Below are 27,821 nucleotides of genomic sequence, written 5' to 3'. Positions count from 1 at the left end.
CACTCTCACCACCCTCTGAAGAAGCTCTCCCTCATGTTCTGCTTAAACTTTTCACCTTTCACCCCTAACCCATAATATCTAACTAAGCAACATTTTTTCATTAGCAGGAATATGGACACATAAATGGAATTTTAATTTAAATGCTGTTTATCTTGCCAGGTTAATGTTACTATTATCCGATCGCATGGCACCTCTGGCTATGTTCACCTGTGGTATCAAACAACTAATGGGACTGCACTAGGTGACATAGACTTTGCATCCAGCTTTGGGCAGCTGTTATTTGAACCAGGAGAACAGGTTCGACAAATACCAGTTGATATTCTCGATGATGTTATTCCCGAAGGCCATGAGGACTTCTTTGTGGAAATTCTTGAAGTGGAGCTTCAGTCAGACAGGTAGGAAATCGAGTGGCTGTACAAGATTATTTTAAAAATTAAAGATCAGAGGTTGGTGGGGGTGATGCTGTGAAGGAATAATATCCAGAACATGGGAACTACGGGGTAAAGGATTGCACAAAGGAAACAGACAAATTCTTTCCATGTCTATCCAGCGTATCTGCGTCTATGTCCACAGCACATCAGTGCCTGTGTCTGCACCATAATGGCATCCACGTCCACACCGTGTCTATGTCCACAATATATCCACACCTTGTCCATGTCAATGTCCACTCATGTCCCTGTCTAAATACCAGCATGCTGTCTGAAAGACGTATCAAGCTAGTTCCCATTTCAACAATCCATTCTCCAAGCCCTGTAAACATTAAGTACAGTTCCTTTTCAAAATCTGCTGCATTTTGGACAGCAGAACTCAAGGCAAGAATGAACATCTTTCATGTTTTTTTCCCTTAATCCCATTATAACTGATCACCCTTCTGTATCTCAACAGCTTGCATGACTTCACGGTGAGAGATAACGGCCTTCAACCAGATCAGCCTCCCATTTTGGGTAACATCTCATCAATTCGGATTGTGATACAAGTAAATGACAATGCACAAGGCGTTATAGAATTTCAACCACAATTTCTCAGTACTGAAGGTAAGGACTCTTGATGGACTATTGATAATGTGACGATGAAATGTCCTGAGAAATTCTATAGTGCATGTAATGGTATGTTAATTGGGTGATACATTGCTGGCCAGAGGAACAGAACGAGGATTGAGATATGAGTAAAGGACCATCTCTGAGATCGGTGTGGCTGAGCAGAGAGGTCTGGGTGGAATGTTGGACAGTACTGGAGGATAGCAATATCACACAGGAAATCCGTGCTATTGGTAAGAGTCAAGAGATTGATTATTGATGGGAGATAGTCTTTAATCTTAACGGCATGCCCAGATCCAACAGCCACTCCGGCCTCGATCAAAAGTGTATTAGTTCACTATTTAAGTCTTTTTTACGATTGCAAGTTACTGCTAGATGCTAACAACATCAACTACTGCAGGACAATCCCATCAACAAGTTGCTCGATAGGTGGACTTGTGCACTGAATGGAAGCTGTGTACAAGTCACTTAATATTCCCTCAACTCAAGTTGGGAAGTAGCCAGGCTGGAGGATAAAATCAGAGAGCAAACCTCAAAACGTTTCCACAAATCTGCCACATTATTTTTGTAAATCAACCAGCAAAGAGAAAACATAGAGAATACAGGGAATAATCAAATATGTGGTTATATACCTCAAAGTTCAAAGTAAAATTTATTATCAAAGTACATGCATGTCACCATATAGAACCCTGAGATTAATTTTCTTGTGGGCATTCACAGTGTATACAAGAAACACAATAAAATCAATGAAAGACTGCACCCAACAGGATGGAAATAACCAATATGCAAAAGAAAACAAACTGAAAATAGAAAAAGAAAAAAAATAATTATAACAATGAATAGGTAAGCAATAAGTATTGAGAACAAGATAAAGAATCCTTGAATGTGAGTCCATAGGAACACTGGAACAGTTCAGTGTTGGGATGAGTGAAGTAGTGTAAAGTTATCCCCTTTTGTTCAGGAGCCTGATGGTTGTGGGTTACTAACTGTTCCTGAACCTGGTGCAGTGGGTCCTGAGGCTCCTGTACCTTCTTCCTGATGGCAGCAGCCAGACGAGAGCATGGACTAGAAGGTTGGGGTCCTTGCTAAGGGATGCTACTTTTCTGTGACAGCACTCCGTGAAGATGTACTCAATGATGTGAGAGCTTTACCCCACCATTTGACTTTGTTATTACTATTCAAATTGGTGTCAGCTGATATTTACAAACGTATTAAAACATTGTAAATCTTACATTTCTGATGTCAATACAAGTCCTGCTCTTATTATGACACTTTGGGAAAATACAGCCTTTATTTTCATGGTTGCCATCACATAAAACTTTGCAGAGAATGTCTAAGAAATGAAGTTTTATATGCAGCCTAACATATTTATGCAATATGAGGCCCACAACTTACAAACCTCAAACTCGTACATCTTTGGAATGTGTGAGGAAACTAGGGCACCTGGGGGAACACACAAACTTCATACAGAGAGCAGCAGGATCAAACCTAGGTCGCTGGTGCTGTAGAGTGTTATACTAAACACTACACTACTGTGCTTTGCAGACTACGCTTTGTATGGATCTATGGGTTTGATCTTCAAATTATCCTGTTCTTCATTCCAATGAAATATAATGTTCATTAAATCTTGTTATATGTGCAAAACCATACATATTTTGATACCAGTTACAATTGCATTGAGCTTCAGTTTCACAAGACGCTTAAAGGTTAACTGTTTCACGATTTATTTGTACAGTTGAAGAAGACATTGGGATACTTGGAATACCTTTGGTTAGGAAAATGGGGACTTATGGATTTGTCACAGCAGACTTTGTATCCCGTGCGATCACAGCTTTCCCCAATGGAGTTGACTACATTCTTCCAAATGGGACAGTTGTATTCTACCACGGACAGAATCAGAGCTTCATAAACGTAACCATTATCGATGACATAGAAAGGTAAAGAAAAACATGCACTAAAGTATCAAAGCTTTAGTATTTGAATCTTGACTTGAGTTACAGGCTATGTGTCCACCAGATATATTTACATCTGTTTGGAAGTTCCTGTGGTGCTTTGGTCAGGCTATGACAAGCACCAAAGACAGAACATTCAACAATTACAAAGAATCACCCAAAAATAAAGTTCGCTTATGGAATAAAATGTGCATAAATACCAGCATGTATTTACAATGTAAACAGCTTTATAAACGGTGGTTTAAAGTGTTTGAGGTGATAGGTGGAGGGGAGTGTGGGGGAGGGGGACTAACTAGAATGATTGATTAGATTATCAAGTCATCTCTCATCCTCCTTTCGCTGAAGATCGTCTAGTGTTGACTGGTAATTAATTTAAGGTAGCGTGTAGCACTCTCACAGTATTTACTCATGCAAAGATTAATCCCCTGTGTGATTCATCCTTACTAATTACTCTGCATTTTGTAAATCAAACTGACATCAAGTCTTAACATTTCTTTTGATCAACTGTGCATTGTTGCTCTTTTTCTTTTTTCTGTCTTCTCTTCTTAAGCCCATCACCCCGACTGGGGCATTGACCACCCAAAGCAGCTCGTCAGAGTCCTCTGTCCTGGGCCAATAGAAGGTTGATTGGCCCTGTGGCTTTCGCTTTCACCACTTGACTTCATACCTCTTCTAGAAGAAGATGCCTTCCTCTCCCAGGGTTGGGGTCCCTGGAGCTTCTGTTGTCATTTCTGCAGCTCTGGGATTTTATGGAATGGGGTTGCTGGCCCCATGCCTAATCCTCCACTTTTGCAGCTGAGCTTGGGTCTGTCCATAGCAGAGTTAGACTTTTTTTAACATAATATTTAAATTTACTGTGTAATTTTGAAGTGTTAGAAAGGCTGACACTTGCAGTTTTGTTCCTTGCAGTGAATTTGATGAGCAGTTTGAGATCCAGCTGATTGCAGCAAGACAGGGAGCTGTGCTTGGAACCCACCTCACCACCACAGTAACCATCCGCAAAAGTGACTCCATCGGCGGACTCATTCGATTCCGAAATCTAACCCAACTGGTCGTCCCTAATCCCGATACACCACAGATACTAACGCTAGTGCTGGAAAGGATTGGAGGACATACTGGAGATGTGCAAGTATAGTATAATTGTTTATTCATTCATTGAGATACAGTGCAGAACAGGCCCTTCCATGCCTTTGATCTGATCTAGTACACCTTTCGAAACTAGAGCACTCGGAGGAAACCCACGTGGTCTCGGGAAGAACATACAAACTCCTTACAGATGGCAGTGAGAATTGAACCCGAGTCACCGGTACTGTAACGTGTTGTGCTAATCACTATGCTATCGTGCCATTCCAAATAAATATTTTTGATAACTAACTAGTAAATTTGTTTGGTTCCAGGATGTGCAGTGGCTAGGATACTGGGGGAGAAAAGTTATCTTCTTTGGAAAAGGTTTTGTGCTATATCATGCAGGTAGACCCTTCAGTCTGCTGTGTATTTGCTGACCATTAGGAATCTACATAGACCAACCCCATTTACCAACACTTTGTCAATTACCTTCTGTGACTGGGAAATTCGGTGCTTGTCCAGAGGTTTCTTGAGTGTTGCCTCCACCAACCATTCCGGCAATGTTGCTTACATTCCAACCATAAGGAAAAGAAAATCAGAGTCATAGAGCTCTACAGCACAGAAACAGACTCTGCAGCCCATCTAGTCCATGCTGAACTATTAATCTGCCTTGTCCCATTGACCCGCATCTGGACCTTAGCCCTCCACATCCCTCCTTCCACGTACTTATCCGATCTTCTCTTAAGTTGTGAAAACAAACTCCTGTGGTAAAATGGATCTGGTTTATCTGGTTTTTCATAAATGAGATCTTTTGTCTTGGGCAACATCCTAATAAATCACTTTGCTACCCTCTTTCCATAGTATATTATAGATGTTTTTGAGTGTTTCAGGTGACAAATGGAATCTTGTAAAACTCTTTAATAAAATAAAGCCACTATCTTGCCTTCTTTATAGCTACATCGATATGCTGGGACCAGGTTAGCTACTTAGAGATCTTGACACCCAGGAGCTTGAAATTCCTCACTCTCTCCAATTCTGATCCCTCTTTGAGGATTGGTTTGTGTCCGCTCATCTTACTCTTCCTGAAGTATTCAATGAGTTCTTTGGTTTTACTGACATTGAGTGCAAGGTGTTACTGTGATACCGTTCAAGTAGCTGGTATATCTCACTCCTGTATGCCCTCTCATCTCCATCTCCAACAATGGTTGTATCATCAGCAAATTTATAGATGTTATTTGAACTATACCCAGCCACACAGTCATGTGTATACAGAGAGTAAAGCAGTGAGCTAAGCACACACCCCAGTGCTGCGCCAGTGTTGGTTGTCAGCGAGGAGGATATGTTATCACCAATCTGCACAGACTGTGGTCTTCTGGTTAAGAAGTCAAAGATCCAATTGCAGAGGGAGGTACAGAGGCCCAGACTCTGTAGCTTATTCATTGGAACTGTGGAAATAATGGCACTAAACACTGAGCTATAGTCAATAAACAGAATCCTGACATAGGTGTTTATATTGTCTAGGTAATCTAAGGCTGTGTGAAGACCATTGAGATTGCGTCTGTCACAGACCTATTGTGGTGATAGGCAAATTGTGGTAGGTTCAGGTCCTTGCTGAGGCAGGAGTTCATTCCAGCCATGACCAACGTCTCAAAGCATTTCATCACTGTAGATGTGAGTGCTACTGGGCGATAGTCATTGAGGCAGCTCACGTTAATCTTCTTAGGCACTGATAATTGTTGCCTTTTTGAAGCAGGTAGGAACTTCCAACTGTAGCATTGAGAGGTTGAAATTGTTTTTGAATACTCCAGCCTGTTGGTTCGCACAACTTTTCAGAGCCTTGCCAGGTACTTCATCAGGGCTGCCACCTTATGAGGGTTTACCCTCCTCAAAAAAAGCCTAACATCGGTCTCCAAGAAAGAGTCAGGGTCACCAGGTGCAGCAGGGATCTACACAGCTGTAGTTAAATTCTTCCTTTGGCAACAATTATACCAGTGCCTAAGAAGAATAATGTGGGCTGCCCGACGCCGGCCCCCTAGGCCTGAGTCAATGTAACTAACTGCCCTTAATGACTATCGCCCAGTAGCACTCACATCGACAGTGATGAAATGCTTTGAGAGGTTGGTTATGACTTGACTGAACTCCTGCCTCAGAAAGGACCTGGGCCCATTGCAATTTGCCTATCGTCACAATAGGTCAATGGCAGATGCAATCTCAATGGCTCTCCACACGGCTTTAGACCAGCTGGACAACACAAACACCTACGTCAGGACGCTGTTCATCGACTATAGCTCAGCATATAACACCATCATTCCCACAATCCTGATTGAGAAGTTGCAGAACCTGGGCCTTTGTACCTCCCTCTGCAATTGGATCCTCGACTTCCTAACCAGAAGACCAAAATCTGTGCCGATTGGTGATAATATCTCCTCCTTGCTGACGATCAACACTGGTGCACCTCAGGGGTGTTTGCTTAGCCCACTGCTCTATTCTCTCGATACACATGACTGTGTGACTAGGCCTAGCTCAAATACCATCTATAAATTTGCTGATGATACAACCATTGTTGGTAGAATCTCAGGTGGTGACGAGAGGGTGTACAGGAGTGAGGTATGCTAACTAGTGGAATGGTGCCACAGCAACAACCTGGTACTCAACGTCAGTAAGACGAAAGAGCTGATTGTGGACCTCAGGAAGGGTAAGATGAAGGAACACATACCAATCGTCATAGAGGGATCAGAAGTGGAGAGAGTGAGCAGCTTCAAGTTCCTGGGTGTCAAGATCTCTGAGGATCTAACCTGGTCCCAACATATCGATGTAGTTATAAAGAAGGCAAGACAGTGGCTATACTTCATTAGGAGTTTGAAGAGATTTGGCATGTCAACAAATACACTCAAAAGCTTCTATAGTTGTACCGTGGAGAGCATTCTGACAGGCTGCATCACTGTCTGGTATGGAGGGGCTACTGCACAGGATGGAAAGAAGCTGCAGAAGGTTGTAAATCTAGTCAGCTCCACATCTTGGGTACTAGCCTACAAAGTACCCAGAACATCTTCAGGGAGCGGTGTCTCAGAAAGGCAGCGTCCGCTATTAATGACCTCCAGCACTCAGGGCATGCCCTTTTCTCACTGTTACCATCAGGCAGGAGATACAGAAGCCTGAAGGCACACACTCAGTGATTCAGGAACAGCTTCTTCCCCTCTGCCATCCGATTCCTAAATGGACATTAAATCTTTGGACACTACCTCACTTCTTTTTTAATATATCGTATTTGTGATTTTTCACTTTTTAAAAATCTATTCAATGTATGTAATTGATTTACTTGTTTATTTATTATTATTTTTATTTATTATTATTTTTTCTCTGCTAGATTATGTATTGCATTGAACTGCTGCTGCTAAGTTAACAAATTTCACGTCACATGCCGGTGATAATAAACCTGATTCTGATTCTGATTCAAAGTGGCCATGGGAGACGTTGAATTCATCTGGTAGTGAAGCATTGCTGCCATTCATGTTATAGGTTTCACTTTGTAGGAAGTAATGTCCTGCAAACCCTGCCAGAGTTGATGTGTATCCAGTGTCACCTCCATCCTCGCTTGGAATTGTTTCTTTGCTCTTGAAATAGCCCTCTGCAAGTCACACCTGGTTTTCTTGTATAGACCTGGGTCACCAAACTTAACTGGCACGGGTCTAGCCCTCAGCGGACAACGAACCTCCTGGTTCATCTATGGCTTTTGCTTTGGGAAATTACAGCAAGTTTTCATTGGCACACACTCATCCACACAGGTTTTAATGAAGTTGGTAACAACTTCAGCATACTTATACAGATTTAAAGATGAATGCAGTCCAGTCCATCGATTCAAAGCAGTGCTGTAAGCACTCCTGTGCTTCCCTTGTCTGTATCTTCTTTGTCTTCACTACTGGTGCTGTAGACTTCAGTCTCTGCCTATACTCAGGGAGTAGGAGTACAGCCTTCTGATCAGACTTTCCGAAGTGAGGGCATGGAATAGCACGGTAGGCATTCTTAATGGGGGTATAACAGTGGTCCAGCGTGTTGTTTCCTCTGGTACTATAATTGATTTATTGATGATAATTATTTAGTGACTTTTTCAGCTGGCCTGGTTAAAATCTCCCAAAATGATGGTGAAGTTGTCAGGGTGTGCTGTTTCATGCATATTGATCCCATTGCTTAGATCACCTAGACCCTGTTTGACATTGGCCTGAGGTGGAATGTATACCGCAATCAAAATGATTGCAGAGATCTCCTGCGGCAGAGAAAATGGACGTAACTGTAATTGCAAGATATTCCAGGTTTGGTGAGTAGATTGGTACATTTGTGTACCAAGAGGAGTTGATCGTGAGGCATACACCTCCACCTCTGCTTTTGAGAGACTTGACAATCCTATCAAATCAAGTCAAGTCAAGTCACTTTTATTGTCATTTCAACCATAACTGCTATGTACAGTACATAGTAAAAATAAGACAACGTTTTTTCAGGACCACGGTGTTACATGACACAGTACAAAAATTAGACTGTACTACATTAAAAAAAAACAGGAAAAACTACACTAGACTACAGACCTACCCAGGACTGCATAAAGTGCACAAAACAGTGCAGGCATTACAATAAATAATAAACAAGACAATAGGGCAGTAAGGTGTCAGTCCAGGCTCTGGGTATTGAGGAGTCTGATAGCTTGGGGGAAGAAACTGTTACATTGTCTGGTCGTGAGAGCCCAAATGCTTCGGTGCCTTTTGCCAGACAGCAGGAGGGAGAAGAGTTTGTATGAGGGGTGCATGGGGTCCTTCATAATGCTGTTTGCTTTGCAGATCCTGACAGCGGGGAGCAGGGTTTCAGATTTCTGGGTCATTGAGATCTCTTCTGAGGAAAGTATGACCTGTACAAAAAGAATGGATATGGGGAGAAGGCAGGAGATTTGGGCTGAGTAGAAAATTGGATCAGCCATGATGGAATGGCAGAGCAGACTAGATGGACCAAATGGCCTAATTCTGCTCCTATATCATAGTCTTATGGCCAAATCCTTAGAAAGAGATGACATAGGATCAGAAGATATAGAATCCATGTGGGTAGAGTGAAGAAACTGCAAGGGTAAAAAGACATAGATGGGAGTTTTATACAGGGAGTAGGCAGGATGTGGGATAAATTTCAAAAGAAAATAGAAAAGGCATGTACAATAGTTATGGAGGAATTCAATATGCAGGTAGATCAGAATCAGAATCAGGATCATTATCACCAGCATGTGATGTGAAATTTGTTAACTTAGCAGCAGCAGTTCAATGCAATACATAATCTAGCAGAGAGAGAAAAAAGTTATAATAAATAAAATAAAACATAATAATAAACAAGTAAATCAATTACCGTAGATTCCGGACTACAGAGCGCACCTGATTATTAGCCGCTGGCTCTAATTTTAGAAATAAAATCAATTTTTTAATTGTAAAGGCCGCACCGGATTTTAGGCCGCACCGCTACTTTTAAATATACATACGTATCGGTAACACAAATTACGTTGCATATACTTTTTTACTGAACAGCACGAACAACATTCCAATATCTCCTAGCGACTGGTAAAAATATATATATTGCAGCCTACCAGGAAAAGTTATTGATCGACTTTAACTTAAAAGCAGCGTTTTCGATCGGGTCTAATCGGGTCTGACGCTTGCGCAATGCGATCGGGTCTAATCGGGTCTGACGCTTGCGCATTGCGATCGGGTCTAATCGGGTCTGACACGCTTGCGCAATGCGATCGGGTCTAATCGGGTCTGACGCTTGCGCAATGCGATCGGGTCTAATCGGGTCTGACGCTTGCGCATTGCGATCGGGTCTAATCGGGTCTGACACGCTTGCGCAATGCGATCGGGTCTAATCGGGTCTGACGCTTGCGCATTGCGATCGGGTCTAATCGGGTCTGACATGCTTGCGCAATGCGATCGGGTCTAATCGGGTCTGACGCTTGCGCAATGCGCTCGGGTCTAATCGGGTCTGACGCTTGCGCATTGCGATCGGGTCTAATCGGGTCTGACGCTTGCGCAATGCGCTCGGGTCTAATCGGGTCTGACGCTTGCGCATTGCGATCGGGTCTAATCGGGTCTGACGCTTGCGCAATGCGCTCGGGTCTAATCGGGTCTGACGCTTGCGCAATGCGCTCGGGTCTAATCGGGTCTGACGCTTGCGCATTGCGATCGGGTCTAATCGGGTCTGACGCGCTCGGGTCTTGCTTCGAGTATTTTCCATGTTGATGAGGGTGAGTACAAATGACTGATTTACAATAATTTAATTGTGAAAGTGCGCTTGATTTATCGTACAATTTCATTGGACCTCTGTGAACTACTCATCAATTTTATTGGTCTACTGTTACGAGGCAAAATGTTTACGAGGCGGCATGAAAAAAAAACCATGTATTAGCCGCTCTGGATTATAGGCCGCAGAGTTCAAAGCCGTTCAAAATGTGGGAAAAAAGTAGCGGCTTATAATCCGGAATCTACGGTATGTATATTGAATAGATTATTAAAAAATGTGCAAAAACAGAAATACTGTATATTAAAAAAGTGAGGTAGTGTCCAAAGCTTCAAAGTCCATTTAGAAATCGGATGGGAAATTTGATTGGGAAAATCAGGTTCGTATTGTTTCCCAAGAGAGGGAATTTGTAGGATGCTAACAAAAATATTGTTTACTTCGATTTTCAAAGGGCGTTTGACGAGGTGCCACACGTGGGGCTACTTAACAAAATAAGAGCCAATGTTATTACAAGGTTGATACTAGCATGGATAGAATATTGGCTGGCTGGTAGGAGGCAAAGAGTGGGAGTAAAAGGAGCCTATTCTGTTTGGCTGCTGGTGACTAGTGGTGTTCCACAAGGGTTGGTGTTGGGACCGCTTCTTTTTATGTTACACGTTAATGATTTGGATGATGGAATTGATGGCTTTGTGGTCAGGTTTGCAGACAATACAAAGGTAGGTGGAGGGGCAGATAGTGTTGAGGAAGCAGGGAGTCTGGAGAAGGACAGAATAGGAGAATGGGCAGAGAAGCGGCAGATGGAATATACTATGTGCTCTTTGCCTCCTGCCAAGGTGATTGAAACATATACGGTAACATGGGGCAGGAGTAGGCCACTTGGCCCTGTGAGCCAGGTCTCCCCAGCCCTTCAGGCACATCAGCATCCCCTGCATTGTCTCCCTGTACACTTCCCACTGCCTTAGGAAAGCAGCCAACTTAATAAAGAACTCATCCCCGTCATTCTCTCTTCTTCCCCACACCCACCATCAATTCAATTCAATTCAACATTGTTTGATGTCATTTCCTGTACACAAGTATAAAGGCTAATGAAATACACAAAAGATAAAGAACACAATAATTAAAAAATACCAAAAAGATTATATAAAGTGTATGACATAAAATTATAAAGTAGTGATGGAATTAGTGCGTGGAGGTGTTGATCAGCCTCACTGTTTGGGGAAAGTAACTGTTTTTGAGTGGTGGTCCTGGTGTGGATGCTACATAGCTTCCTCCCTGATGGGAGTGGGACAAACGGTCTATGAGCAGGGTAGGTGGGATCCTTCATGATGGTACTGGCCTTTTTCCAGCTCTCTTTCGTGTGTATGTCCTCGATGGTGGATAGGCTGGTGCCGGTGATGTGTTGGGCTGTTTTAACTACCCGTTATAGAGCCTTTCCTCCCACCACAGTCGGTGCAGTTTCCATACCAAACCGTGATGCAGAGTGTTAGGATACTCCCAACTGCAACTTCACAGAGCGCCATGAGTATTGGATATGCATAGTCCAGCTCTTGTCAGCCCCCTCAGAAAGTAGAGGTGGTGGTGAGCTTCCTTGACTGTGGGAGATGAGTTCTTAGACCATGAAAGTTGTACGAGATGTGCACTCCCAGGAGCTGGGTGCAGGTTGAAAGGTGACTAGGAGAGGTCATTATTTCTCGATGATGTTGTGCAGAGCAGGCTCAATGGGCCGAGGTATTCTGCTCCATGTATTATAATCAGGACTGTACATATATCGAATGTTCCAACTTTACAATGCTCCTGGTTTCTCATGCTTTATAGCTTGTCATTATGACTGTACCATTAGTTTAAACCAGATCCTTACAACTAAAATCCGGACCAGTAAAAATAAAATATTGTTATAAATGTTATTTAATGAATCCTATGTTCAGAATATTTCATGAAACAAACCAATCAGTAAGTACTAATGAATGCAACCAAGTGGTTCTGTGGGAGATCACTTTTGCTTACTGAAAGATGCACAACGTTAGTGATTTATAAAAGATTATCAAAACTCAGCAATTCAAAACTTAATTCAGTTTTGGTGCAAAGCCAAAGGAGAAAAGTTCTAATCCACAATATTTTAAATTATTGGAATGTTTGCAACAGTGTTTAATATGAATTAGAACTACGATTTAAAGTTTAGATTAGTTTTATTTATTACATGTACATCAAAACATGCAGTGAAATACATTCTTTGGATCAAATTGAATCAGTGAGGATTTCAATGGGGGTAACCCACAGGTGTTACCATGCTTCCGGTGCCCATATAGCATGCCCACTACACACTAACCCTAAACCTAACCATAAGTCTTTGGACTGTGGGAGGAAGCTGGAGCATCCAGCAGTCACAGGGAGAACATACAAACTTCTTATTGATAGCGCTGGGAATCAAACCTCAGCACAGTATCAGCTACATTACCATGCCGAACTCCGTGCGTCCATGTTGATTTGCATGTCCTGGTGTGTGAAGGGTACTTAGAAACATAGAAAACCTACAGCACAGTACAGGCCCTTCGGCCCACAAAGCTGTACCAAACATGTCCTTACCTTAGAAATTACTTAGGGTTATCCATAGCCCTCTATTTTACTGAGCTCCATGTACCTGTCCAGGAGACTGTTAAAAGACCCTATCGTATCTGCCTCCACCACTGTCACTGGCAGCCCATTCCACGCAGTCACCACTCTCTGCATAAAAAAAATTACCTCTGACATCTCCTCTGTACCTACTTCCAAGCACTTTAAAACTGTGCCTTCTTGTGCTAGCCATTCCAGCCCTGGAAAAAAGCCTCTGATTATCCAACGATCAATGCCTCTCATCATCCTATACACCTCTATCAGGTCACCTCTCGTCCTCCGTTGTTCCAAGGAAAAAGGGCCAAGTTCACTCAACCTATTCTCATAAGGCATGCTTCCCAATCCAGGCAACATCCTTGTAAATCTCCTCTGCACCCTTTCTATGGTTTCCACATCCTTCCTATAGTGAGGTGACCAGAACTGAGCTCAGTACTCCAAGTGGGGTCTGACCAGTGTTCTATATAGCTGCAACATTACCTCTCGGCTCCTAAACTCAATCCCACATTTGATGATGGGATTGAGTCTAGGAGCCGATGCACCGTATGCTTTCTTAACCACAGAGTCAACCTGCGCAGCAGCTTTGAGTGTCCTATGGACTCGGACCCAAGATCTCTCTGATCCTCCACACTGCCATTATCTTTAATACTATATTCTGCCATCATATTTGACCTACCAAAATGATCCAAAAGATTCTGTGCAAAACATTAATTTCACTTCTTCATGCGTCTGGCAAAGGGCCTCGCTCATGAACGGGTATTTCATATTTTCATGTTACTGTTGTTTTGGTTGTTGAAATTAATTTTTGGAATATTATGCTTCCAAAAATATCAAAATGTTAGCTGCTGGTCTCTATAAGGCATAGGAACAGAATTAGGTCATATGCCCTCTCGAGCCTAATTCACCATTCCATTTTGGCTGATCTATTATCCTTCTCAACTCCATTCTCCTGCTTTCTGTCTGTAACATTTGATGCCCTGACTAATCAACAACCTATCAGCCTGCACTTTAAATATACCCAGTGGTTTGCCTCCACTGCTATCAGTGGCAAAGAATTCCACAGATTCACCACTTTCTGACTAAAGAAATTCCTCCTTATCTTCATTCTAAAGGAATGCCCTTGTATTTTAAGGCTCTGCCATTGGGTTCTAGAATTCCCAAACTTTTTCTCCACATCCACTTGATCTAAGCTTTTCAATATTCAATGATTCCACCCCCTCCCCCCCCATTCTGTTGAACTCCACCGAGTGCCGGCTTGTCAGAATTTGGAATATCTGAAGGATTTTCTGCAAAGCTGCTCTCTGCCTGCTCGCTTCTGCAACCCTGTAAAGAGTGGATAATTTTTTTTCTTAGATAAAATGGAACATTTTGGGTCCCAACTCAGAAACGATCTTACCAGCATCCAACACAGACATAGGTGATCCTGTGAATGGAACGTTCTATTTCAGAGATGGAGAGATTGGGAACCGAATCATTGAACTGAACATCCTACCACATGGAGAAATCGAGCTTCAGGAGACCTTCATCATCCAACTTACCCTGGACATTGGTGATGCCGAAATCGACCGAAATGCGGGGACAGTGCTGCTGACAGTAAGTGACTTTGGCAATGTAGTACTATTATTTCAACATTCCATTATTTGTGATGCTGTACTTTGAACTGTGAAATCCTTTGATTATTCCTTTGAGTTGGCATTTGATACAATGGCTACTTTATTAGGAGCACCTGCTCATTAATGCAAATATCTAATTAACCGATCATATGGCAGCAACTCAATGCATAAAAGCATGCAGGCATGTTCTAGAAGTTCAGTTGTTGTTCAGACCAGACAGCAGAATGAGGAGAAATGTGATCTAAGTGACTTTGACCGTGGAATGATTGTAGTTGCCAGATGGGTGGTTTGAGTAGGAGAATGCAGCAAAAAGTAATTTAGAACATTTTAACACAATTACAATTACTTCAAGTTATTTCAGAAATTGGGAAATGGAGTCAGACACTATTGACAGTGTGACTTAGGCTTTTCAACTGTCAATCAGACACTTGTATCTGTCTTGCAATGCACAGCCTCCTCTTCTGCAACAATGAGGCACCTCTCAAGTTGAAGGAGCAACATCTCATATACCCTCCGGGTAGCCCACAACCTGATGGCATGAACATTAATTTCTCTTTCTGCTAGTTATTTCCACCTCCCCTTCCCTATTCTAGTTCCCCTCTTACCTTTTCTCTTCTCCTCACTTGCCTGTCACTTCCCTCAGTGTCTCTCCTCCTTCCCTTTCTCCGATGGTCCACTCTCCTCTCCTTTCAGATTTCTTCTTTTTCAGTCCTTTGCCTTTTCCACCTGTCACTTCACCCCACCTTCCCCACTCACCTGGCTTCACCTATCACTTTCCTGCTTGTCACCCTTCCCTCTACCGCCTTCTTCCCCCTTCCTTCCCAGTCCTGATGAAGGATCTCAGCCCAAAGCCTTGACTGTTTATTCCTTTCCATAGATACTGCCTGACCTGCTGAGTCCCTTCAGCAGTTTGTGTGTGTTGATCTGCCTTACCGACAGAAACTGAACCAATTATGTGCAGCATATGATCTCCACTGAAAGTGAGACAAATCCTCCGAGCCCTTCCTAGCTAAATGTCATGTGTTTCTGTCTGCATTGTTCCTGCCTGTGGAACTTGTGCTTTTTATAATCCTTTAGGTACAGAAGTTTGGAAATCCCAATGGAATAGTCCAATTTATTGAGGATTCTTTATATATGAAGACTTACTTGGAACCATCTAATCAAGAAGAACTGTTGAATATTTCATTCTTTATTACAAGAATTAAAGGAACAATGGGAGATGTAAAGGTAATATCTTTTCATTTGCTCGAGATTTTTCATAAAATATAGAAACTATTTTGCAAACCATAGAAATGTGTTCCAGCACATAAGTCCCATTACAAGAAAGGCATAGCAGTGCCTCTACTTCCTTAAAAGTTTGCACAGATTCGGCACATCATTTAATACTTTGACAAGCTTCTACATGTAGATGAAATTTCTATACTAAACTTTCTATTAAAATTAAAATTTCTATATTAAATCTTTATATATATTTAATGCCAAGTATCCTAACTGGTTGTATCATGGCCTGATATGGAAGAAACAATTTCCAAGAATGCAAAAAGTAGTAGATACAGCCCACTGCATCACAGGAAAAGTCCTCCCCACCATTGAGCACATCTACAAGGAGCATTGCTACAAGGAAGTAGCATCCATCATCAAGGACCCACCACATAGACTATGCTCTCCTCTCATTGCTACTGTCTCAGGCTTGTATATAGTGACATACACATACTTTGATGATAAATCTACTTCAGACTTTGAACTTGGCCATGCAGAGGTGGAAGCAATATGACAGTGGAGTTCAAAAGTTCAAAGTAAAATTTATTATCACTGTACGTGCATGTCACCATGTACAACAGTGAGATTCTTTTACATGTGGGCATGCTCATCAAATCTGTAGAACAGTAACTGTAAACAGGATCAATTAACAACAAACTGTGCAAATGCAAATATAAATAAATAGCAGTAAATAACGAGAGCATGAAATAACAAGTAGAAATTGAATGAATCTAGTTCAAAGGTCCAATTTAATGTCAGAGAAATGTATACAATATACATCCTGAAATGCTTTTTCTTCGCAAAGATCCATGAAAACAGAGAAGTGCCCCAAAGAGTGAACGAGAGTTAAACGTCAGATCCCCAAAGTCTCCCCCAGCTCCCCTCCCTCCCGCATGTGAGCGGTAGTGAGCAACGATCCCCCCTCCCCCCACCGGCAAAAAAAGCATCGGCACCCACCTCCGAGCACTCAGCGTGATCAAAGCAAAAGCAAAGACACAGCTTGCAGTTACCCCAAAGACTTCGCGTTTGACCCGGCATTCGGCATACCACAAGTTCTCTCTCCCCCTAGTAAGAGAGAAGGAGATGTCTCGGTTTTCCCAGCGAGTGGGGAGACATAACAACAACTCACTGGTTTACAATGTTAAAAGTCCATTACGTCGCTTTTTTCGAGCTCTGTGCCTGAAGATCGCAAAGATCACGGGTCTTCGGGTACATGGCAGTAGATTTTCTGACTTCCCCAAAGACACAGGGGTCTCCTGCTGTGACATCGACCCTCAATCCGCCCGTCTCCAGAGCCCTGGACTCTCAGGCTGAGCCCTCGGCATGCCGCACAATAGCCAGTCCTGAAGCACCAAGAACGTGTCCCGTTCCCGCAAAGATCCGAAGACAGCGTGTAACTCCATGTCAGGGCTTTCAAAAGAACCTTGAAAGGAAAAGTAAAGATATTAAAGATGGAAATAGAGCTGCTTCCGAAGATGTAAGCAAAGGAGTCGCCGTTTAGCGCCATATTAACCACTCCGCCTCCTAGTTTTCCTCTTTTGATAAAGAGCCTGATGGTTGAGGAGTAATAGGTGTTCTTGGACCTGGTGGTGTGAGTCCCAAGGCCCCTATACCTTCTACCTGATGGCAACAGTCAGAAATATATCCCAGGTGATACAAGTGAACCTACACATGTGATTTATTGATGATCTCTTGCACTGCTCAAGCCTTTACATTTAGTTCTGCACATTCCTTACTCCGGAACGGTGGCCGGTGACTGTCATGCAGGTAAACAGTCACGATCACTGCTGTGAATTCATTCAGAGCTATAATCCAGTTAACTGTAACATCACCAAAAATCCATGGATCATGCACTAATCTGAAGCAAAATAAAAGAGTGAAATAATTCTGAATGAAGTTAGTAACAATACTCCGTGAATCTGCTAAAGCATGCACATTGTTAAACTATATTATGGAGTTCAGAGCTCAATTTTGCCAATAATAAAATTAAATACAGTGTATATACAAAAACTAATGTTGAACGTTGTTTTCTCTTATTTTTCAAGGTGGGTTGTATTGATAATTGATATTATCTAGGGGATAGGATTGTTATATTATGTACATGCGTGCATGACCTTTATCAATGAATAGGAGAATTATAGCATGCATGTTGTTGGGGAAAGAGTAGTGAGGGCTAGTAAGGAGTAAATAAGGATGTGGATTGTTCTGATGTGGTGGCAGGGAAACAGAGACAAAGCCTGGAATTAGAGACAATGGATGTAACAGTGATGACGTCCAGGATTCAGAAGGTTCATTAATTACAGTGTGCACTCCTTGTTGAATTCGAAAACTGGATTTACTGTTAGACCTGTGGATAATCACTTTACCCTGTCATCGGGACCTAGTCTGTTATTTAATTAAGTCTTCCTGTAGCCACCATTTTGTTTTAGAAACATAGTTTTACTGGCAATCGCATCAACTGAGAATGTAAAGCCTCTACCAAATCCATGCTCAGATAGATCAGCTCTGACTGGCCTCCTGGTGAGGACCAGTTTTTAATAACACGACCATTATTTCAAACATCAATTCCGTGAGATGTTTCCGTTTGTTCCTACGCGGCCTATCAATGTCTACACTACAATATAAATTGTAATCATTCTCTTCTTTACTTTGACCAGTCCGAAAGAGCAACAACTGAAAGCTAACAGAGGTTTGGGGTGAAGTGCAAATATTCTGAATCACTGCTCATCTTTTATTTCCCCTTACTTGTAATAGTGTGATCAATAGTGCAGGGATATTAGCTACTTACATTGAAGATAAGCATGCACAATTCAGTGTTCTGCCCAGGATAATTGGCAAATGGTTTCAAGTTCAAGCTTAATTATCATTCAACCATACATGAATATGGCCAAACAGCAATCCTTCGGGGTCAAGGTACACAATACATTACCAACAGCATACTGCACATAGCAAAGCACATCTGGTTACCATTTCAGAAAAACATATAGTCACAAAAAAATGAAATATATAGCCCAAGTCCCTAACTGTCATGACTGTAGAATTGTAAGTTGTCCTGGCCCACCATGTTCTTCCACTGAGCAACCACTGGAGGGCAGCACCAAGCAAACACTAGAGACTAAGATGGTATATTGAATTTTTTTGAGGAAAAGTTTCAGATTTTTATTATCCTTTGTGTGAAGATGTGCTTCTTGGCAGGACCAGTGAAGTATTAATTTTAAGATTATGTTCCTTTGGATGATATGTTTGAGCCACAGAATTAATGGTGAACAACCAGAAATCCTTACAACTCTCACAAAATGCTGAAGGACCTCAGCAGGCCAGGCTGGATCTATGGAAAAGTGTAAACAGTTGAAGTTTCAGGCTGAAACATTGACTGTTTACTCTTTATCGTAGATGCTGCCTGGCCTCCTGAGTTCCTCCAGCATTTTGTATGTGTAGCTTGGATTTCCAGTATTTGCAGATTTTCTCTTGTTTGTAATCAGAAATACTTGTAATTTTACCATGCACCCCTTCTCTCTCTATCCACTCCTTATTCTGTCTTCCCTCTTACCATTTCTCTTCTCATCACCTCCCCATCCCCTCTTCCTTCCCTTTCTCCCTTGGTCTACTCTCCTCTCCTCTCAGATTCCTGCTTCATTAGCCCTTTTTCCACCTATTACCTCCCAGCTTCTTACTTCATCCTCCCTCCCACAGCCCAACCTGGTCTCCCCATCACCTTCTATCTTGTATTCCTTCACCTCCCCCCACCTTCTTATTCTGACTTCTTCCCACCTTTATAGCCCTGATGAAAAAAAAATAGAGGGAGCATTTCTTTGAATATTTCAAGAGCTTTATTTGTTCTTCAAAGCAGTATTTATTTTAAGCATGTGTTAAAGAAAGGCTCCTGCTGAAGGGTCTTGGCCTGAAACGTTGACTATACTCTGTTGCACAGATGCTGCCTGGCCTGCTGAGTTCCTCCAGCATTTTGTGTCTGTTGCTTAAAGAAAAGCTCAGTGATTTTGTTCTTAATTATCTTGTATCTGAATTTCAGGTAAACTGGCAGCTGTGGAGTGATGCTGATATGACAGGAGACTTTTTAACAATCAGTGGTTCGGTTACTATCCTAGAACTGCAACAAAATACAGAGATAACTGTTCAGCTGTTAGCTGATGATGTTCCAGAAGTAGATGAAATTTATATCATTAGACTGACTTCTGTGGAAGGAGGTGCAGACATAAATGAAGACAAGGACCAAACAAGATTTATGGTACCAGCGAACGACGACCCCTATGGCTTGTTTGCTGTTTACCCGGATTGGCAAGCTGTAATTGTTGGAAATGATTTGAATCGCTACTTTCAGATAAACATCACAAGACACGGTGGGACCTTTGAAGATGTGAGTGTAGAATACGAGCTCTTGTTCCATGGGCGAGAATTTCCACCGGACGGATTGTTGGGAACTGTGGTGGTCAGAGATGGTGCTAGCTTTGCTGTTACTAAAGTGCCAATCTCAGGTCAGGTGGGTACAATGGCTTAATGACAACATCCTTGATCTAATGATTTAATAGTCAGAGCATCTTCACTGTCTGGCTTGGTGTTGCATCCTCTCACAATACATGAAAACTGTCAGATCAGCAGGAAGTTCATTGGCTGCAGTCAACCATCACTGCAGGACTTGTCTATGTAAAAGGTTCAAAGGTTCATTTTATTATCGAAGTGCAGTATGTATGCAGAATAAACTCTGAGATTTGTCTTCTCCAGATAGCCATGAAATTCAGAAAGCCATGGAAGTAGTTGAAAGAAAGACATCAATAGCCTCTAGTTTTAATACACCCCCCCCCCACATGAAAAGATAAAGAAACAAAAACTCACAAACTGGAAACCCCTCCCTTGCACAAAAACTAATAGATCTCTCACATGGAAAAACAGCAACAGGAAAATCAAACCCCAGAGACCCAGCCCGCCAATCGGCAACAAGAAAGAATGGGCGAGAGCACAAGAACACAACAGAATTGAAAGAGGCTGATGTGAACTCCAGTCCATTCCAGAAATCCTAGAATTTCAATAACATTTCCAAGAGCATCAATACCCAGCAGCCCCTCAAAGGGCAGTGACTCAGACAAGTGGCCTCTCTGAGGGCAGTTTCATGAAACAGCGGCCTCTCCGAGGGGAGGGAAGTGACACAAATCAGCAGCCTCTCCAAGGCAAAGAAGCAGGCAGGAAAGGTATTATGGACTCTAACCCCCCCCCCCCCCCCAGAAAACTGTACTTTTCTAAAGCTTCCTTTTGGAAAACACTATAGGGCTGTTAAAACAAAAACCATACCATCATAAAAGCTTCTTCCCCTGGCAGTTAATCTGACCAAACTTTCTAATTATCCCTCACCCCCCCCCCCCCATCTATTATCCCAGTCACTACGTTACACTGTACACACTGTTTATAAAGCTGTTTACATTGTAAATACGTGCTGGTATGTACAATTGATTGAGATATATAGAATAGGCCCTTCAAGCATGATACCCAGGTTTAACCCTGGCCTAATCACAGGACAATTTACAATGACCAATTAACCTACTAACCAGTACATCTTTGGACTGTGGGAGGAAACCAGAGCACCAGGAGAAAATCCACACATTCCATGGGGAGGGCGTACAGACCCCTTACACTTGACCTTGGAATTGTACTCTGAACTCTGACAGCCCGAGCTGTAATAGCATCACGCTAACCACAACGGTACTGTGGCGCCCATGTTTATCTAATTACGTACATTTTATTCCATGTCTGTACTTTAACCTCTAATTCTGTTTTTGGTATAATTCTTTATCCTTTATAATTGTTGAGTGCCATTTTTTTTTTTGTTGCATGTCATGCCCAGAGCAACAGCCACATCAAATTCCTGATGCATGTAAATGTATATGACAAATAAAGTTGACCTTTGATCATGTTGATTCTTGGTAGTCATACCTAAGCTGGAGGCAAACTGAACAATCAGTACTAAGCGTTTTATTAAAGAGAATAAACAGAATATCTGGAATCTAAGTGGGTTTAAGCACTGGTAGTTCTCAGAATCAGAATCACCATAAAACCATAAGGCATAGGAGCAGAATTAGGCCATTCAGCCCTTCGAGTCTACTCTGCCATTCCATCATGGCTGATACCTTGTATAATTATTATTTATTATAGAATGAAAATCATTTAATCTGGTGGGAAACTTTGATGGTTCTGTCTGAAAGTTCATCCTGTAATATGAACAATGGATGCAATAGTTCGGACCAGAAAATTCAGACTTCTAATCACAAGATGAGATGCTTCTCCACTGTGATTTTCATCTAGGATCACCATGATGTGGCAATTTTGTTTGAAGGTTGAAAGTGATTACTGACTAATACCGCTTTTGCATTTTGACTTCTTTTTGTAGACTTTCATTAGAAAGGATTCTGACATTTCAGTGAAATTGCTAAACGTGAGTCTTTTGAGGGGAAATACTTCTATTCCTCCCAAGCTGTTAATTGGGATAGACTCGGCCAAGGTTTTTGTGTCGGAAGAAGCAGCCAATTCAGAGGTAATTTTTCTTTCAATAAAGACATACTGTAACTATACCATTGTCTAATGCTTGGGCTCTAACATGTACCAATATGATACTTTCTGAAACTTTTACTTTTGAATACAAGTAGCAAATTGTAATGAATACAATCAGAATCAGGTTTAATATCACCAGCATATGTCTTGTGGTTTCTAAATGACAATAAACTGAATCTGAATCTGAATATGTCTTGAAATTTGTTGACTTTGCAGCAGCAGGCCAATGCAATGCATAATAATAGTAAAAAAATGTGAATTACAGTAAGTATATATGTGTATACATTAAACAGTTATATTAAATAAGTCGTGCAAAAAATAGAAATAACAAAGTAGTGTTCATTGTTTCATGGGTCCTGACGAAGGGTCTCGGCCCAAAACGTCAACAGTGCTTCTCCCTATAGATGCTTCCTGGCCTGATGTGTTCCACCAGCATTTTGTGTGTTGTTTGAATTTCCAGCATCCGCAGATCTCCTTGTGTTTGTTCATGGGTTCAACGTCCATTTAGAAATCAGATGGCAGAGGGGGAGAAGCTGTTCTTGAATCATTGAGTGTGAGTCTTCAGGCTCCTGTACCTCTTCCCTGATGGTAACAATGAGAACAAGGCATGACCTGGGTGATGGGGGGTCCTTAATGATAGATGCGTTTTTCTGAGGCTTCGCTCCTTGAAGTTGTCTTGGATACTATGGAGGCTAGAGCCCATGATGGAGCTGAGTAAGTTTACAACACTCTGCGGTTTATTTTTGATCCTGTGCAGTAATGCCCCTCCATCACCCTGCCCATTCCAGATAGTGATGCAGCCAGTTCAACTGCTGTCCATGGCACATCTGTAGAAATTTGCAAATGCCTTTGATGACATACCAAATCTCCTCAAACTCCTCATGAAATATGGCCACTGTCATGTCTTCTTTGTAGCTGCAATTAGTATGTTGGATCCAGGTTAGATCCTCAAAGATATTGACACCTAGGAACTTGAAATTGCTCACTCTTTCCACTTCTGATTCCTCCTTGAGGACTGGTGTGGTTTCCCTCATCTTCCCCCTTTTCAAGTCCACAATCAGTTGTTTGGTCTTACTGACGTTGAGTGCAAGGTTGCGATTGAGACACCACTCACCTAGCTGATATACCTCACTCCTGTATGCCATCTCGTCACCATCTGAAATTCTGCCAACAATAGTTGTATCGTCAGCAAATTCTTAAATGGCGTTTGAGCTGTGCCGAGCCACACAATCATGATTGCTTGCTTTTTGCAAATTAAAATGGGGCACTGGATATGCGACAAGTGCCAGGCAGCACCTGGTGTACAGCACAGAAATGAGCCCTTTGGCCCATCATACTCATGCTGATCGGTTTGCCCATCAAATTCATTTTACTCGCATCCATCTCTGTTTTAAATGACTCGCTAATACAGTCTAATGACTCTGAAATACAGTAATTGTATCTGTCTCCTTATCTTCTCTAGCATTGAATTCCAGATGTCACCCACACTCTGTTAAAAAAAACTTACTCCTCAGATCCCCTGTATAACTCTCTTCTTACCATAAATTCAAGATATAAAATTTTTTAATGTGATTTCCTGTACACAAGTGTAAAGAAGAATGGAATAATTTTCAGTCTGGATCCAATGCAGCACAAAATACCCCGGAACACTCAGAGGAAACCCACATACTCATGGGAAGAATTTACAAGCTTTCTTACAGATGATGCCAGAACTGAACTCTGAACTCTGACTCCCCGAGCTGTCGTGGGTCGCAATAACTGCTTAGCCCATTTTTCATAGATCATATATGTCAAACTCAAGGCCCGCGGGCCAAATCCGGCCCGCGGTGGAATTATCTTTGGCCCGCGAGATAATATCTAATTACTATTAAAGCTGGCCCCAGTAATCGAAGCGCCTATGGCGTATGATATGGCTAATGCTGAGTTTATTCAGGTACCAGGTTTTCAGGGTTTTTAGAGTCTATTCGGCAGTCTTGCTCGGCAGTCTTCTTCATAAGAAACAGAATTTGTAAAGTGAAACACTTTGTAGTTATAGCAGAGACTGAGACACATGAGAGCAGGCTGAAAAAACGGAGGCAACGAAAGCTGCGTTCGCACGCGTCCAACTGATCTGGCCCGCATGAAGCTGCATTTTGCTCAATCCGGCCCGTGACCTAAAATGAGTTTGATACCCCTGGCATAGATGCTGAGTGACCATCTGAGTGTTTCCATCTATTTTCTGGGTTTCATTCCAGTTTTGACCGACTCATTCAGGTTATTAATAACTGTATTTTGACTATTGTGATATTTGTACCACTGCCTAATGCTACAGCAATTACTGATTTTAGGTTGGCTTTGAATCTTCGGTACTTCGAGTCTCAGATGTTTCCGCTGGCAGCTGTTGGGCTGTGATATCACGGGATGGTGTGTATGGGTTCATTGTGGTAGAATGGAGAGGTGGCTATCCTGAAGGCACGGTCCCTGCTGGATTCATACCTGGCTCCGTCAAACCGGCTTTTGGTAAGTGCAATTAGTCACAGTTTACAAAACTTAGTTCTGTAGTTCAAAGTTCAAGTAAATTTATTATCAATCTAAATACAGTACTGCACAAAAAAGTCTTAGGTGTATATATGGTGCCTAAGGGTGCCTAAGACTTCTGCACAGTACTGTATTTGTCAACGTGGAGCGGAGAGCAAGTTTATAGATCTGGCAGAAGAAAAGGATGTTGGGAATGGTGAGGGTGGAGCACCACAGGAGGGGTGAGGAACAGGTGGTAGAGAAGGAGTGCCAGGTCCAGACACACCCAGCCCTGAGACACCAGGCAAGGTCATTTGATTCCAAATAATTGGTTTATTGATCATTACAGAACATCCCTCTGGTGCTTCCCACTCTCTCGTCTCGCTTGCCCTTTTCCCAAACATGATTTCCCTCTTCCTGCCCTCTTCCCACTCTCAGTCCACAATAAAGACCCATGTCAGAATCAGGTTTATCATGACTCACATGTCATGAAATTTGTTTTTTTTTGCAACAGTAGTACAGTGCAATGCATAAAATTACTACGTACCGTACAAAAGTCACTGGCACCCTAGCTATATTTATGTGCCTAAGATTTTTTCACATTACTGTATATACAACCCTGAGATTCATTTTCTTGTGGACATTCATAGTAAATACAAGAAACACAATTATAAGTTGTCCGTGGCATATTGCTGTGTTTCAACAGTGCCATCATTTATCTTGCAGTGACCTAGGAGATCAGTACGCTATCTGTGATTTTGTCCTTTTTGCAGAATGGACAGTGTTCTTCACTTTAAATGCATTATTCCAGGAAACCTACCTATTGCTATTTTAAGAACAAGATCCATGCGAAAGATTACACTGGTAGTTTGGTATCTATAGATGCACTTTGCTGGATCGAAACAAGTTGGGCTTTATACATAAATATTAAACTTCCTTGTACATTAATAATGTACAAAGGCATGTGTATACCTGTAATGGGATGTCCAAGGAAGGGTAGCATCTCTGGTGAAGGAACTTGTTATGTCCAGTTTTAGACAGCTCACTCATCTTTGGCCCCCTCTGGAACTCAGCTCTTCTGTGGCTCCAAGTAGCTGCTTGCATGCAACAGCGGCCACACCCCGGTACACCCCTTCGACAGGTGGGCTAAACCAGGAGAGGATAGCCGGCAGGTCTCATACCCCAGTGAGATAGGGACGTGCCTACACTAGCACATGGCGTTATCTCCGGCGGACTGGGCGGATGAGATCCAATGGCCGGGAAGGTGGGTCTGCAACCCTTTGTGGGGAGCGAAGGGCATGATGTGGCACAGAAGATGTCATGGTCATCCACTGGAACCAAGGTTGATCCTAGTTGTGACACTTTCTCGTACCACTAGACCCAGAGCTCTGTGACTGAGAGAGTGAATCAGCTCCAGTGCAACTGGTTTTCCACTGTAAAAACTCACCCGCACCACTTTCCTGTCGTCGTTGGATACAACAGACAGCCACTACCAAGTTAATGTTAAAGTAGCTATTAGGACCTTTGCAAATTGAGGTAGCCATTTTCATATCAAATTTGTTTTGAATATATTTCAGACATTGCTTGGTCTCCAACCAGGTAGCTTTTGTGATCACTGATTCTCAACAATGGCTCTGAGTAAATGCATTTTACATTTGGCAAAACCAGGTCTTGAGGAAGAGTCTCGGCCTGAAATGTCATCTGTTTATTCCTCTCCATAGATGCTACCTGACTTGAGTTCCTCCAGCATTTTGTGTGTGTTCTGTTGTATTTCCAGCATCCGCAAACTTTCTCATGTTTGTGACTTCCTGACTTGTTCTGTTTGCAGTGCAGTACTGTGATCCAAGCACAAAATTACTAAGTTTTCTCTCTCACATTAGAAGTGTTTCTATCAGATATTAACAGAGAACATAGAACAGTACGGCTTAGGAACTAGCATGTAGCATGCTAGTTGGGAAAAGGCCCTTCAGCCCACAATGTCATATTGAACCAAATAAATCAGTAATCGAATAGCTAAGTAAATTAACCCCTTCTGCCTACATATGTCCACATCCTTTCATTTTCATCACTTTCATTTAACAGTCTAAATGTCCCTTTAAATTCTCTAATGTATCTGCTTCTATCAGCACTCCAGACAACACAAGACAGACATCCAACACTCTGTGTAAAAAAAAAAAATACATGCCCCTCACACCTCCTTTGAAATTACCCACTCTCACTTCAAATCCATGCCTTCTTGCATTAGAAATTTCAATCCTGGGAAAAAGGATTTTCTCTGACTACACTTTCTATGCCTCTCATAATCTTATAAACCTCTAACAGGTCTCCCGTCAGCCTCCACTACTCCAGTTTGTCCAATTTCTCCTGATAGCACGTGCCCTCTAATCCAGGCAGCATCCTAGTAAACCTCTTCTGCAACTAGAACTGTATGCAATACTGTAATCCAGATGTGGTGTGACTGGAGTCTTAGAAAGCGACAATTAAGTTACGAGAAACCCTTGTCGATAACATTTTTGTTATTACTTATATACCCACATCATCTGTTTCAGGCACAGTTTTTACCCCTCTGCCATCAGGCTCTTGAGCAACTTAACTCATCTTCACTCGCCCCATCACTGAACTGTTCCCACAACCTATGGGCTCGCTTTCAAAGACTCATCATCTCATGTTTGCGATATTTATTGTTTTTTTTCTCATTTTGTATTTGCACAGTTTGTTGTCTTTTGCACACTGGTTGTTTGTCCGTCCTGCTGGGTGCAGTTTTACAGTGATTCTCTTATGTTTCTTGGATTTACTGTGAATGCCCACAAGAAAAGGAATGTCATGATTGTATACGGTGACATATATGTACTTTGATAATAAATTTACTTTGAACGTTTGAGCCTTGAAATTAAATGTACAGTCAGTGACATGACGTATTAGTTGTAAATCTATATTTTACTCAGTTATTTTTATGTTTTATTGTGAGTTCC

General features: G+C 42.0%; 1 protein-coding gene across 1 annotated transcript in view; it reads left to right on the top strand.

Moving 5' to 3' along the window:
* adgrv1 (adhesion G protein-coupled receptor V1) overlaps positions 1–27,821 on the top strand; it is a 528,099-nt gene that overhangs the window by 301,157 nt on the left and 199,121 nt on the right. Inside the window, exons 64-72 of the mRNA XM_073066702.1 lie at positions 160–395; positions 886–1,034; positions 2,773–2,974; positions 3,899–4,118; positions 14,276–14,515; positions 15,613–15,762; positions 19,826–20,293; positions 22,193–22,336; positions 24,681–24,852. Coding sequence (XP_072922803.1) covers positions 160–395; positions 886–1,034; positions 2,773–2,974; positions 3,899–4,118; positions 14,276–14,515; positions 15,613–15,762; positions 19,826–20,293; positions 22,193–22,336; positions 24,681–24,852 — 1,981 coding nt within the window. The remainder of the gene's footprint in view (positions 1–159; positions 396–885; positions 1,035–2,772; positions 2,975–3,898; positions 4,119–14,275; positions 14,516–15,612; positions 15,763–19,825; positions 20,294–22,192; positions 22,337–24,680; positions 24,853–27,821) is intronic.

This window comes from Hemitrygon akajei, chromosome 2, assembly GCF_048418815.1.
Source record: "Hemitrygon akajei chromosome 2, sHemAka1.3, whole genome shotgun sequence".
Taxonomy (NCBI): domain Eukaryota; kingdom Metazoa; phylum Chordata; class Chondrichthyes; order Myliobatiformes; family Dasyatidae; genus Hemitrygon; species Hemitrygon akajei.
The sequence above is the reverse complement of the archived record's forward strand: the minus strand, read 5'-3'. Positions and strand labels throughout refer to the sequence as shown.